This window comes from Artibeus jamaicensis, unplaced genomic scaffold (assembly GCF_021234435.1).
Source record: "Artibeus jamaicensis isolate MK-2021 breed Jamaican fruit bat unplaced genomic scaffold, CSHL_Jam_final contig_311, whole genome shotgun sequence".
Classification (NCBI taxonomy): domain Eukaryota; kingdom Metazoa; phylum Chordata; class Mammalia; order Chiroptera; family Phyllostomidae; genus Artibeus; species Artibeus jamaicensis.
In genome coordinates, this window is record NW_026521717.1 from 6,435,959 (window position 1) to 6,452,202 (window position 16,244).

At 32.9% G+C, this 16,244-nt stretch overlaps 1 protein-coding gene across 2 annotated transcripts in view; it reads right to left on the reverse strand.

Moving 5' to 3' along the window:
• Window positions 1–7,887: 7,887 nt before the first annotated feature.
• Window positions 7,888–16,244, reverse strand: part of PPP1R3A (protein phosphatase 1 regulatory subunit 3A) — a 70,449-nt gene continuing 62,092 nt past the window's right edge. For both annotated transcript variants that reach the window (XM_053662936.1, XM_053662937.1), the window contains 3 exons: window positions 15,461–15,519; window positions 15,241–15,365; window positions 7,888–13,388 (listed from right to left, as the gene is read on the reverse strand). In XM_053662936.1, coding sequence (XP_053518911.1) covers window positions 11,019–13,388; window positions 15,241–15,365; window positions 15,461–15,519 — 2,554 coding nt within the window. In that variant the 3' untranslated portion in view covers window positions 7,888–11,018. The remainder of the gene's footprint in view (window positions 13,389–15,240; window positions 15,366–15,460; window positions 15,520–16,244) is intronic.

The window sequence follows — 16,244 nt, forward strand, 5'->3', positions numbered from 1 at the left end:
TAGGATTATCTGTGCAGAAGATATAGTGTATTACATATAATTTACTTATATATTAATATAGGTCCATGAAGCATGCTAATATATTACTACACAATTCATAAGATAACTTGATATATCTGGATGAGCAGCATGCTATAATGGTTAAGAGGATCAAATCTGGAAAAAAAACTGCTGTAATATGAATCTAGACTTAGCCACTTAGGGGCCGTGTGTTTTTCAGAAAAGCTAGCCTTCTATGCACTTGATGCTATCTGTAAAATAGGAAAGTAATAGTACTTCTCTCATGGAGTTATAAAATATAAATGGGTGGTTTCACCAAAGAGCCGAAAATAGCATCTGATGATTTAAAAAAACACAAGAGTCAGCTATGGTGTTATTATAATAATAATTATAACAATTATAATTGCTATTATTGTTTAAGATTGAAGCTCACATATACAAATCGATAGAGATACAGATATAGATGTTGTACTCAAAGATCAAGACTACATTGCATTCCTTGCTTATTCATTTAATTAAAAAAAAAACATGTTGCATCCAAATTAAATACTAATTTAAGGACTGGAATAAAACCAGGTAAGTCAACGAATTCACATGGGAATAGACAATTGACTTAAATTGAATTCTATAATGAAGTATCAGAAAGAGAAACTAAAAAAAAATTCCATTTGTAATTGCTTTAAAATAATAAAATACCTAGAAATAAATTTAACAAAGAATGTAAAAGACCTGTGTTCATAAGATTATAAGAACAGGAATAAACCTACAACTTTATTTTTTATTAAAGATTTTATTTATTCTGTTCAGAGAGAGGGGAAGAGAAAGAGAGAAATATCAATGTGTGGTTGCCTCTCATGTGCCCCATAATGGGGACCTGGCCTTCAACCCAGGCATGTGCCCTGACTGGGAATCAAATTGATGAACTTTCGGTTCTCAGCCAATGCTCAATTTACTGAGCCACAGTAGCCATAGCCAAACCTACAACTTTATAGTCAATTAATATATGACAAAAGAGGCAAAAACACTCAATAGGGTAAAGACATTCTATTCAATGAATGGTGTTGGAAACATCGGTCAAATGAATGAAAAAAGTAAAACTTTCTTATACCATACAAAAGAATAAACTCAACATGGATTAAAGATTTAAATGTCAGACTCAAAACTATACAAATCCTAGAAGAAAGTATAGGAAGTGAAGTCTTGGACATTTCTTGTATCAATATTTTTTGTTTTATCTTCTTGGTTAAGGGAAACAAAATAAACAAATGGGACTACATCATACTAAAAAGGATTTGCACAGAAAAGGAAATTATCAACAAAATGAAAAGATAATCAACTGAATGTGAGAACGTATGTGCCAATTACTCACCTGGTAATAAAGAACTTATCTAACTAAACGCCAAAAATCCAACACCAAATAATAAAAATGGTTAAAGGACCTGAATAGACAATTCTCCAAAGAGAACAATAAGATGGAAAATAGGCATATGAAAAGATGCTCAATGTCACTAATCAGCAGAGAATTACAAATTAAAACTATAGTAAGATATCACCTCATGCTTGTCAGAATGACTATTATCAATAAATCAACAAGCATTGGTTGATAAAATGTAAAGAAAAGAGAACGCTTCGTCACTGTTGGTGAAAATGCAGGCTGGTGCAGCTACTGTATAAAATAGTGTGGAGTTTCCTCAAAAAAAAACAAAAAAAAACTAATATGCCTTATTCAGGTGGTCACTGACAAGCTGTGTTCACAGCATTGACACGAGAAAAATTCTCATGGACTACCAAGTCCTGTGGAAGAAAAGGGACAGTATGGCCACTCTCTCAACGGGAGAGTGCCTCTGGGCACCTCAGCCACTCTCTCAAGAGGAGAGCACACTGACCCTTGACTTGACAAGCTTTCATTGCTTTTCTGGGCACATTACGTGGAAGATAGTCCTCATTTACTATGCACAGGTTCACTTTAGGTGGTTACCTTTTTACGGAAAACAAAGGAAAGAATGTTGCTAATTATTTCAAAGAGAAGGATGTTGCAGACTAAAGGGAAAAGTGGTTGAACCAGTTACACTCCATACTGGGAGGTTTAGCACAGACTTTAGGAAGTTACAGTAAGCACTTTTGCTTCAACTCAGGATGAGGGAGTTTTAGCAAAAGCAAGGCTCATAATGGTCTAGGTACAATGTAGGTCTGATTCTCCACAGGATAACCTATCCATGGGTGTGAGTTCTGTGCATCAGACCTCACTTTCCACTGGCCTTTTTGAGTGGGAGCTGGGCCTACACTATGCAGAATGGTCTTCTATATCTTATGACCCAGTGACTTCATTTCTGGGAATATATCTGAAGAAACTTGAAGCACTAATTCAAAACAATATATGCACCCCTATGTTTATTGTGGCATTATTTACAATAGCCAAAATTTGGAAACATTGCAAATGTTTATCAATGGATGAGTGGGGATAAAACTTTGTGATTTATTTACACAATGAAATACCACTTGGCCATAAAAAGAAGGAAATCTTACTCACTGTGATAACATGTTGGATCTCAAGAGCATTATGCTAACTGAAATAAGAGAGTCAAAAAAGTACTATATAACTTCACTTATATGTGGAACAAAATAAATTAACAAGTGAAACAGAGTCAGATTCATACACAGGGAGCAGTTTGACAGGTGTTGCGAATGGGAGATTGGCTAGGGGGTTGACGTATTAAGAAAAAAATAAAGAAAAATAAAACTCGTGGATGCAAATAACAGACTGTTTATTGCCGGGGGAGAGAGAGAAGTGGGAGGAAGAGCAGGATACAGGGGGATAAGTGGTGATAAACAGAGACTTGACTTGGAGTAATAAACACATAATACTGTGTACAAATGATGTGTTGTGTAATTGTGTACTTGAAACTTGTATAATTTTGTTAACCAGTGTCATTCTAATAAATTAATAAAAAGGATAAATAAATAAATAAATAAATAAATCTATAGGCCTGACCCCAAATACTTAAATACTGTGAAATAAATATGGAGGGCATTTATAATCTCTTATCCAACTTTCAGACTGTAAATACATTAAAAATATTTCCACTTGTTTTTTTGGTAAAGAGATTATTTTTTAAATTTTTTTTATTATTGTTCAAGTACAGTCATCTCCATTCTCACCCCACCATGCCTCCCTGCCCCACCCATCAAAATCTACCCCTTTTGGCTTTGTCCATGTGTCCCTTTTTTAAAAGATTATTTATTTATTTATTTATTTTTAAACAAAGGGAAATGAACTGAGAGGAGAAAAACACCAACATGTGGTTGCCTCTCGCATGTCTCCACCTGGAACCCAGCTTGCAACTCAGGCATATGCTCTGATTAGGAATCAAACCAGTGATCCTTTGTTTAGCAGGTTGACACTCAATCCACTGAGACATACCAGCTAGGGCTACATGTGTCCTTTATACATGTTCTCTAATGGCCCTTTCACTATTTTCCTCCATTATCTCTCTCCTCCCTCTGCTCTGGTTACTGTCAGTTTGTTCTCTGTTTCAATTTATCTGATTATATTGTGCTCTCTTGTTTTTTTGATTAGGTTCCACTTATAGATTTGATCATATGGTATTTGTCTTTCGCTGCCTGGCTTATTTCACTTAGCATGAAGATCTCTATTTCCATCCATGCTGTCACAAAGAGTGGTAGCTTCTTCTTTCTTCTTACTGCATAGTATTCCATTGTGTAAGTGTACCATTATTTTTTGATCCACTCACTTACTGGTGGGCATTTAGTTTGCTTCCAGCAGTTGGCTATTGTGAATTGTGCTGCTGTGAATATTGGGGTGCATATGTTGTTTTGAATTGGTTTTTCAGGATTCTTAGAGATTCTGTTGGCTGTTCACCCTGTTCCTCAAAAGATTGGTTAGGTGTCCCAGTTGAGTGCATGAGCAAGTAGGTTCAGCTCCCATCTACCTTGCCGCCATCTTCTGCCTCCTCTCCACTTATATTTTTGAATATAGAAATAAATTATCTTTTATTTAATGCAGATGGTTTTACTTAAACATGGGAAAAGTTTATTTGAATAATAAAAATGACAATTGCACTTTCTGAGGATTTATGAATTAATGGGGAAAGTCACTTAATGTTTAGAAATAAAATATTCATATTACTCTAGAGTATACACATTAAAATGATTTAAATGTGTAATATTTTTGTAAATGCTTTACATGAAAATATTTTATAAACACTACATTGAAAGCTTTCTACATAAAATTATTAAAAGTAGATTATGGGTTATTTAAGTGTTTACAGCGATAATTTATAACTTCTTATAGTGGTTTTTAAACACTATTCCTCTGCTGTTTAATATTAAATTTAATAAAGTATGTCTTTAGAAAATTCTAAATCTTTCCACTCAGAGCCAAGTCAACAGATACAAGATACTAATGAATTCTACAATATAGCAGACATGTGTCTGATTTTGATTCAAGTCTCTGGAGAATAATTACTGGTGGTCATAAGCTGTTTTATGACATGCTACTACATTTCCAGGACATATAGGGATTTGCTTTAGATTCTGACTTAAAAATAGCCATGTCTTTGCATTATTGCTTTAATTTTATATCTAAAATAGGATAGTATGAGTTTCTTCAAGAAAGAGATAAACCTCTTATGTGTTATATACATCACTACACATTGTGTTAATAGACTACTGTCATTACTGTTGTCAAATGTTGGAATACTGTGTCTATACATATATATTTATGTCTGAATTATGTACATGGTTTTTTTTGTATATATATATATATATATATATATATATATATATATACACATATAATGCTATGTTTAACAAGTAAACATTTTTGGAAAAAAATACTATTCTTGCAAGTTCTACTTGCTTACTTTAAAATTTGACCTGCATCAAGGGAGTGGACCAGAAGGAAGAAAAAATGACCAAACAGAAAAATATGAATAAACAAGAATTCAAAAAATGAGGAGAGGCTTAGGAACCTCCAGGACATCTTTAAACACTCCAACATCCACACTATAGGGGTACTCGAAGGGGAAGAGGAACAGCCATGAGTGGAAAGCTTATTTGAACAAATAATAAAGGAGAATTTCCCCAATCTGGCAAAGGAAATAGACTTCCAGGAAATCCAGGAAGCTCAGAGAGTCCCAAAGAAGTTGGACCCAAGAAGAAACACACCAAGGCACATCATCATTACATTAGCCAAGATTAAAATGAAGGAGAGAATCCTAGAAGCAGCAAGAGATAAGGGAACAGTCACCTACAAAGGACTTCCCATCAGACTGTCAGCTGATTTCTCAAAAGAGACCTCACAGGCAAGAAGGGGCTGGAAAGAAGTATTCCAAGTCATGAAATCCAAAGACCTACAACCAAGATTGCTCTATCCAGCAAAACTTTCATTTAGAATGGAAAGGCAGATAAAGTGCTTCTCAGATAAGATCAAATTCAAGGAGTTCATCATCACCAAGCCCTTATTATATGAAATGTTAAAGGGACTTATCTAGGAAAAAGAAGATGAAAAATATGAACAGTGAAAGGACAGCAAACTCACAGTTATTAACAACCACACCTTAAACAAAAGCAACCTAAAAGGACAGCTAGATCAGGAGCAGAACCATAGAAATGAAGATCTCATGGAGAGTTAGCAACAGGGGAGTAGGAGGAGGAGAAGGAGGGAGAAGGTACAGAAAATAAGAAGCATAGATAGTAGGTAGAAAATAGGGGGCAGAATAGAAAGGGAAATATAGAATCTAAAGAACTTGAGACATGTGGTCATAAACTACAGGGGGGAATGGTAGGGGAGGGGGTGTGCAGGGTGGAGGGGAATGAATGGGGGAATAGAACAACTGTAATAGCATAATCAATAAAGTTTAAAAAATAAAGTAAATAAATAAATAAAATAAAATAAAATAAAAAATTAAATTTGACATGCAGAACAGGTGTGAAATTGAGAGGTCAGTCGTTTTCAAAGGGCATGGCAGCAGCTGGGAAGATTGAGTTTCTTACACTTTATACCTTGTGATGTTTGTTGATTTTTAAGCTACTAAGCTACTTTATCCGAACGCATGTTTTGTTCTATTAGTTATCACACAAACCAGTGATCAAAGATATAAATTATTATTCTTTTAGTGTATAATCTGTGTACATTTCCTATGAAATCAAATTAACAGAAAATGTTTTATGATATCAAGAACTAATAAATGTAGAAATCAGTTTAATTATTAAGAGGAATGGAGAGAAATGATTGTCTCTTTCTACAACCCAAATGCACCATACTACTTGGTGGAATGTGTTTTATCTCCACATGCTCTTTTACTCTATCTTGTCTTTGGCATTTTAATAAAACATTCTAGCTTTGTTTTGATTAAAAGTCTATGTATTTTAAAATCAGACCTCACAATATCCTGTTCACATTTCAGGAATAGGATAGGAAGGAGACAGCACTGCAATTCAATTCTAACCACCAGTATTGACTGAGAATTCCTACAAAATTAACTAGGCTTTGTGAAGTACAGGAAAAAAAACAATAAAACTTTGTCCATTTCCTGAACAAGCAGGTAGTCCAGTTATGGTAATTAGTCAAATGCCCAGTGCATGCAAAAGGAGGAAAAAGAAGGAGAAGGAGAAGGAGGAGAAGGAGAAGGAGAAGGAGAAGGAGAAGGAGAAGGAGAAGGAGAAGGAGAAGGAGAAGAAGAAGAAGAAGAAGAAGAAGAAGAAGAAGAAGAAGAAGAAGAAGAGGAAGAGGAAGAAGAGGAAGAAGAGGAAGAAGAAGAAGAAGAAGAAGAAGAAGAAGAAGAAGAAGAAGAAGAAGAAGAAGAAGAAGAAGAAGAAGAAGAAGAAATAAAGAAAAAAATAAAAGAAAAGAAGAAAAATGTCATTAGAGATGTGAAAACAGAGTGATCTACCATATGAAATAGTTAGAGACCTAGAAAGGGTACAGATTTGAGCTGTACACAGAAAATGTGCAGAGTTGAGTGGGAAGAAAGATGTAGAGACAAATAAAAGTGACCTCTAGGGTGACAACATGACCAGTCACAGATAAACCAGATAAGCATGTTCTAGGTACAAACTGATTGGTTTGACTGATAAGAGTACTTGGCACAGAGAGAAGTAGAAAAAAAGCTGCATGTTGCAGGGAGAATGATGTGAAGTACAAAGTAGATTCACTAATTCCAACCAAAACCAGTAACTTAATTAGGCATTGAAATATGTTGCAAAATCAGTTCTTGGAATCATCTAAGGCAAATAAAAAGAATTCCTCTGTAATCCATTATTGATTTGCCCCTTTCCTTCTTTACTATATCATGAATATTAGAAAATTGGCCTGGCTGGTGTAGCTCAGTGGATTGAGCGCGGGCCTGCGAACCAGACAATCGCGGTTCGATCCCAGTCAGGGCACATACCGGAGTTGCAGGCAGGTTCCCTGCAGGCCAATTCCCCGCAGGGGATGCACGAAAGGCAACCACACATTGATGTTTCTCTCCCTCTCTCCTTCCCTTCCCCTATAAAGATAAATAAATAAAATATTTTAAAAAAAAAAGAAAATTGGATATATCAGTCCTGGCTGGTGTGGCTCAGTGGATTGAGTGTCAGCCTATGAACCGAAGGGTTATTGTCTTGAATTCCAGTCAGGGCACATGCCTGGGTTGTAGACCAGGTCCCCAGGAGGAGCGCGTGAGTGGCAACCACACATTGATGTTTCTCTCTCCCTTCTCCTCTCTCTAAAACCAAATAAATTATCCTAAAAATTTTGGATATATTAGAAAAGCACAGGGAATTTCCACATATTTATATAGTTTTATATTTGAAAAATGAAGATAATATATATGTATTTAACAAATATAGAAATGACACAAAATAAATATGCTCAACTTTTTGAAGAGTTATTTAATGAGGTTTTAACACACAACAATAATGACATTTCTCATAAAACATGGTCATTCAAAGCTAGGCTGAAAATCTAGTGAAAATTTAATTTGTTGTTTTAAAGAGGTTTTGGTAAAGTTATGGAAACATATTTGATTAATGGCAGGATTTCTTATTAAAAATGAGAATTAATGTTGCTATAAATTATTATAAATTATTTCTGAAAACAGAAAATTATTTAAATCAAATCAATGAAAGGAGCTTTTGTAGCTGTTCTCTTCATATAAATATACAACTCTAGTGATGCTGGAAGAGCATGGCCTATCATATTTCTTTTGTACCTTGCTTCATAATTAAAGTAGATTCTATTCTTCAATTGTATAGGAACTAGCTAAGACAGGACTACTAACCAAAATTGAGCCTTATTGAGTAGTTTGACTTCTATATTCACTCAATGAAAGTTAAAAGGAAAGTCAAAGATCTTGATAAGAGAAATACATAGATGAAATTGTCCTAGAGATGACACACCCCTCCTGTCTGCATCTGTATTAGTTCTCCTGCTAGTTTTTGTTTTGCTTTGTTTTCAGTTTTGATTTATTTATATGCAAAAATGTGAGCCTAATAAAGAAGACAAGTCTGGTGATATAAAATAAGATTCATGACTAAAATAAATTATTAAGAACATCACATAAATGCTATTTGGAAAAAATTAAGTATTTTATTTTTCCCAAAATTTGGTGTATACATTTCCCAAATTGAATGTGTATATTTAACCAGAAGACCTATTTAAGATGAAAACAAAACATACTTCTGTTCTTCTCACAAAATTGTGACAGAATATATATGTATACATACATATATACACATATATATTTTTCATGAAATAATTTACTATCAAAATAGTGCAGCTTACCAGGGAAACACAACTGTATTAATTCAACTTTCTTAAATGTTGAGGGATGAATGTCATTTCAGTGACTTTTTATTCCTACAGCAAAAAATATATTTGGCTTATACAAATGTGAATTTTTAAAATGATTTTACTACCTACATTGCTAGACTTGCCAATTAATTTTTGTAATTATTTCTCTAATAGTTAGATGCCCAGAAAAATAAAAAGCAATTATTAATATATCACATTTTTACCCCCTATATGAAGCATATGTGCAATGCATTTTAGCTTATTCTCATGACATATCCTCTATTGACTCTTAACTAATCCTTGGAAGACACAGTGAAGGCAGTTGTGCTTACAGAGATTATTCTTGCCATGATGACTCACAATCAAATTTTTTATTAACTGGGCTTTGCCAGGTCTTCCTGAGATCTACTTTTCTTGTTCAATGTGGTAATGTGACTAAGTCATGTTTCAAAAATCTACTTCTCCACCTAGCAATAGTTTTATAAGGTTATGACTATTTCAAATGTTTCATAAGTAACATTTAGAAAGTCAATTAAATCACATTGTTTTCATTGCGGGGAGAGAAATACACAGTGGGTATTTAAATCCTTGGGTTGTCATATTACTAACATGCATGAGAATGTTTAGTAAGTTAATGTTACCAAAAGTCAAATAAAAGAGATAAAAGAATTTGCATTCTTTTTTGAATAAGGGAATAATTACAGTCCACCCACCTGTTCATAAAGTAATGTAGTATTATTTGCATTAATAAGATATAGTATTTTGAGTGAAAATCTTAAAGGCAGAAAGAAAAACCCAACCTATTAAGAACTGAAGAAATGCTAACCTTAACATTACTGTAATTTATATCTGTCAACAAAGTTAATAGAACAGCAATTTTAGAGATAACATTGTAGGTATGCCTATAGTATTTCACTTATATTTACTAAAAATATGCTTTCTCAATAAAATATTTTCCCTAAGTTCTACTTCAAGATGTCTGTATTTGTTTAACTATATGGTTAAATTCAAGCATTTAATTTCTATGGGACTTGAAATTGTAGTAGTCATTCAGTAAAATCAATTGTATAAAATCTTTGCATTATTCTCATGTGACTAAAATTACTAGTTTGTTTATTTCACAGACTTAGCTATAGATAATAACAACAGTCAAAATTAGTGCTACATTTAATATTCATTTCTCCTTTAGTAGATTTCCATATCTACTTATGTTTCTAGTGTAAAATTTGAGTTATCATCTAGCAACCTGAGTTATATAATAAATATCACTAATAATTACTTGTTATCTAAATGCACCTTAAGGAATAATTCATTTTCTTATAGTGAGAAAAGATTAAAAATTTGTGTGAGAACAAAAATACTACTGAGTAGAATGGTTCATTTGGAACTATTTTAAAATTGTTATTATTTAAAACAATGTTTGTAGTTCTTTAAATTTTTCAACGTTGAATAATAGTTGACATTGAAATTGTTCACCTATGTTACATAGCCTCCCTTTATAATAGAGAAAAATTGCTTAAAGACAGACCATCAACAAAATTTTATAGAATTGAAAGATCATTTACCAACTGTTTCAGGTCTTTGTCAGATTTGACTTATAAATGCCCTGACTTTGTAGGCATAAAGGAGGTGAAAATTATGTGTGTATATAAAGTATTATTCAATTCAAGCAAGTAATGCATTTCTTCAATTTAAGTTTACATATTTTAATATACATGTATGTTGTTTCTAAAGTTATTAAATTGAAGTTGAAAGATTTAATCTATCAAAATGTGTTGATAAATCATACAGTAGTAAATGCAAAATTCATGGTCAGTATTGAATGTTTTAGCTATTTTTAAAAACCACAGAGGAAAAAATACTCAGGGAAAAATAAAGCTTTACTATAAAAGAAATGAATGCAAGAAATGAAACTTTAAGTAGCAAAGAGACATGAAGCACTGCAACTTCATAGCCTGCTAAGGAGCAACAGCTGTACCTAATTTCAACTTCATGTGCTTCAGATCTCATATTCATATAGGCATTTAATGATCCAAGCATAATGGTCCTATATAAAATAACTACTTATTGAATGCGCAAATTTCATATGCATTCTTTTTAAATCATTCTTTAAGAGAAAAACTTGTACTGGTTCTTTGAACAATAAACAGTCTTTTTCACCAATCCAAATATTTGGGGCTAAATAGCTTATCTTTGAAGAAAAATAATAGTACTCTTGAACTTACTTTTTTCTGACAGACTTTTTTTGTCTCCCCCCTTCCCGAGATAGGCAATACAATAAAAAAAGGTAGAACGCCAAGCTGATCATTAAGTCATATTGGTAAATGGTTACAAGAAATATCAGAAACAAAAGGAAATGAAATATTTTTGAGTTGATGTATTTCAAAAGCAGAGATCCACTGCTTTGAGCTTGACATTCTTGGGCATGGAGATTAGCAGAACCAGAGCTCTTAGATTCCTTGTCACTTGAAAAACACAGAGATTGTCCAGAGTTTAATAATCCTTCATTTTTATGCCTTGCATCTTTTATGTTTTCAATATCTTCAGTGATTGAAGCCGTAGGCCTTAAGTATTTTTTCACACTACATTCTTTTTGTTGGGAAATCTGACCTATAGGTTTTTCATTTCTACTAACTGTCATTATGCCTGAACTTTTGGAAACTTCTTCAGATATATCCCAAGAATGCGAATGCAGGTGTTTTTCAATACCTTGGATCATACCTGATGGATTACAATTATATTCTGATTTAGAAGGAATAGATTGGAGAGTCATGGTAGTAACTGTATTCTCTATAGTAACTGCCTGTTCATCAGATGACACTGAAGTTTTAGCATGGTGATTGGAAATGTGAGAGCCATTCTCAAACAGTCTATCAGGGTGTGAGTTTACAGCAGGATTAATAATGGCAGCTACATCCATTTTCTTTGATAATTCTTGGACCTGTCGATGATCTGTATTTTTTGGAAATATTTTTTTGGTTGTTGGTAACAGTCCCAAATGCAAATTCAGTTTTGAATCTGCTCCCTGATTGCCACTAATGACCTGTAAGGATTCTTCTACAGATGTTATATTTCCAATGCCACATTTCTTTGGAGGATTGTACATAGGTAGCATTTCTTCACTTTCCACTTTATCTACATGTACATTGTAAATATCTAAACATGTTTTTTTTTCAAAGTCATTGTCATAGATTATACCTACTTTATCTCCTTGACAAAAGGTATAATGTGAATTATCTTTTCTCCCTTCATGTGGATCAAACATTGTTTCCTTTACCTCAATGGCCCTGTAACTTTGTGCTGTCTCTTGAGGTAGCTTAGCAATTACTGCTTTTTCTGTAGCAGAGATGCTTTCTAGAGTACTTTCTGATGTTGTCTTAATTATATAAGATGTACCTGCTCCCACTTTCTCATTAATATCATGATCAGCTAGAGAAGACAGTCCACAGCTCACTGTTTCTTGGCAGGTAAATAATTCTGTAGGAGTAGCATTCAAACTCTTTGTATTATCTCTTTTTCCCCACATATCTTCACAATCTGCTTGTTCTTTGATCTGCTCTATTGTATTTGTCTTACTCTTTCTTGCTTTTTCCTGACCTCCCAAAATATTCTGTATTTGTTTATGTTGTTTTTTCTTATTCTGATCTTCAGTATTAGCCCAATATGAAGTTTCTTCTTCAGCTTGGTAAAGATGAGAATTCTTCAAAACACTTCTATTTCTTGAACAAACTTGACCAGGCATCTCTCCTAAAGTAGTGCCTTTACTAGGCAAGGGATCACACTCTGAGGTTGTTACCACAGCTTCTTCCAAACTTAGATTTCCTGTTGGTGACTGAAACAAATCTGTCCTGATTGCCTGGTCAGAAGCTGTAGTATCTTCACTCAGAAGAACAGTTACTTCTCTGCTACTAGCTCCAATTCTTTTCACATTCATTTTGGAGTGGCTCATCATTTCTTGGTTGTGTAATACTGATTGAAGATTTTTGCTTTGTTGTTTATTAATACTTAAATGTTTCTCTTTCTCACTTATACCTGTCCCATAATCTTTCGTGGAAGATGCTTTTTCTATGGATTCTTCCAAATGAAAATCTGAAGGTAAATCTCTGCTTAAACATTCCCAATCTTTTATATTAATTTTCATAGCTTCTACTTCATGTTTTTTATTAAGTTTGTCTGCCATTAGTTGATCTGAAGAGGAACAAGATATTTGCACTTTGCCTCTTTTTTGATCTGGATTAGCCTTATCATCTAATACTTCTTTGATATTGATATGTGATTTCACTAATTCATCACTGCCAGTATTTCTCAATGGCAGCTTGATTTTTCTCATATCTGAAGTAATGTTTTCTGAAGGTTGATGACTACAATCATTTCCTGAGAAAAAATTTTCATCGTGGTAAAAATCTCTCTTTAAGTTGCTTCCTGGTGATGAACTTGATGACAAAGTCTTTTTAAGGAAGTCAGTGTATACTTCATCACAAATATGCTTCTTCTCGAACCCTTCAGCTTTATTTGGAAAATTGACTGTGTATGTTGAAAATGTATTTTTTTCATCTTTAGAAGCAGGGCTTCTGATTAAGTGTTGACTTACCTTAAGAAATAAAAAAAAAAACAAGAAATAATGACTAAATGATTTTAAATATACAAAATAAATTAGATAGGTTTTATTAACTTGGCTACTAATTATTTGGTAGACTTTCTTGACTCATTTCAGTTGTGGATTTAGTACACATTGTAGAAGCTAGATGTTTTTTTGGGCGGCACTTGTAGGCTATGACTTGGGAATGAGAGTAATAAGAAAGAGACCAAAATTAATAATTTTCCTTCCCAGCTTACAAATAACACATTATATTATTCAACTGTTCTTGCTTGTCATTGCACTTTCTCACCACTTAGAATATAAACATTGATTGCACCAGGCTAATCAATTAAAGAGTAGCTTTCTGCATTCACATTTGCTGTAGGTGCCCTTATTACAAGTTCTTTTATTAATATGTTTTCTGCAAAGCCTCTGCAAACTATTAATAGCAAAACGTCACTCAAAGAAAAGTGAAGGAGTTAATGTCTCTGCAAATTCTGTTTTAATGACCCTCTGCCAACGGGTACTCAAATGTATTTGAGTTCTTCAGTGATGCCAACTGTCAGGATTTAACAGTGAGATGCCTGTGTATTTTTTCTCCTGATAACTGACATTTGCATGATCTCAATAATTATATGCAAATCTTACGTTTTCCCCTTCTTCTCACATAAGGCTCATGTTACTTGTCAACTGCACAGCTGTCTTGTAAGCCTATGCCTGTGGGTTCTACAAATTTGGTTGTATTTCCATCTATTATAGAGCTTCATTGTTTTATGCATTAATGTCACCATGGAGCAAATTAGCTTCTAAATTACAGCTCCCTGTTCATTTATTGGACATACAATCTCAGTAACTTCTAAATAAACTTATATTTGAGCCTGCATTTTAATGATGTATATTGGTGAAGTATGTAATTTTTCAGTTACCTTTCATTATATTCTGTGGTTTGAAAAAATGGCTATGTTAACTTTCTGCTGGTAAGAATTCTCATAATGGTGACAACTTTGTAGTTTCTTAAAGTTAGAACAAAGTATATTGCCCACTTTAGTGATGCAGCTCCCCATCAGTATAGAAAAAAAAATATGTGTGAAAAAGATGACCTATATTTATTTTCTGTTTCAGACCTGACACTTGAAGAGGTAAGTATTATTTTAATCTTAGATATTTATGAATCTATGTATTCTAATGACAAGCACTCTAACCAAATGCACATTAAAGGATAAATTATGTGATTCATTTATCCTTATTTTTTCTTTTTAATAAAAATATGTAAACCACCCCTTCCAAATTCCAAATAGATTGATTGTTCACCAAGTGTGAAATTTATAACAAACTTAATACTAAATTGTATAGTACTGTGGTTGGTTCCTGTTTTCAAAATATAGCACTGAATAATTTCTCATTTTATAATTTAATACTTTCCAGTGATATAGAACTTTGAGATTCTCACAAAATGAAAGTAAAACAAAATGTTGCTAAATGCAATGTTTGTAGTACTGAACAGAGCCTTAACAATCATCTACCTTAGCTCTCTACTGTTACAGATAAATTTAGAGTAAGTGGACACTTGTCACAGAGATTAGAAATGTACATTAGAATAGTGCTACCTCTTCTGTAACTCCTACAAATTATTATTCAGAGCTTCTGGTAAAAAGGTAAAGGATAAGTGTTAATTTATTACAGCAGAAAGCAGAAGCAACATACTGAAATCAAAGTGCCTTGTTGATCAAGCTAGAACAGAATAGGCTGTACTTTCACATTTGCAAATTACATTAGTTGAAGCTATTGAAAGGCCAGCATTGTAGCCTCTTTGAAGCATAAAATGATTCATCTTCTCTAATACTGTGGCAAACAGAACACTTACCATCAGCTTTAATTCTTTTGCATTAAGTTCATCATGTTCCCTGTTTACATCTTTTACATTTTGATTACCAATTTCCAAGTCCTCCTTCTCCTCATGCGAACAAACAATTGTTGGGATATTGGTATCTGAAAAGTTAATATAATTGTATATATGTAAGATTATTATAATCATAAACTTTAACAAAAACTACAGATTTTGTTTAAAAATTAAGTAAGATTACCTGTAATCTTTGAATTCTCAAAGTTATTCTTATATGTAGTTACTGATGATTCTTCTTTACTGTTAAATTTAAAACAAAATGTTATACATTTTTTCTGGGATTATATCTTCTAAGTATTTTTATACATGGGGAATTATTTCACTATTCATGAATATAATATTTTCAAGTGAGAACATTTTTGTCTTCATTTAAATAATAAAGTTTTATGAACTGACAGTTCATTTGTGGTCATGGAAATTGTTTTCTAATATCACAGTTATTAAGTTTTTTGTGTTCTATCTTAACTAAAATTTAGTTGGACTGATATAACATTAGCTCTATCTCTCCAAGAAAGAAGGTACTAAAACCTACTAAAAACTGAAAGGAAGCTAAATTTATATTCAGTTAAAAGAATTTACATGTGTATTTCCACAAGCCAGTTTTAAAACCAAGACTTCAGATTGCTCATAGGAATCCATACATTTTCAAGTTACAATTTCTTTGCAATTGTATCCTGCATACTGATTGAGAAAGATAAATACCTTTTACTTTCTAATGTAATCTGTTTATAGGTGTATTTGTTGAATCTTTATATTTAGATTTGCCTGTGACACTCAGCCAAAAACAAAAATGTTAGTGAAGAAACCCACTTTGTGTATAGTTATAATACAAGTCAATCCATCAGATTTTCTTGTTCTATTTCAGTTGAATATGTAATAAAAGAAACCTAGGGAATTGGCAATGGCTGATAAATTTATGTAATAGAGTTTATTTTTCAGTGGGAAATGTGATCCAAATCCCAGGA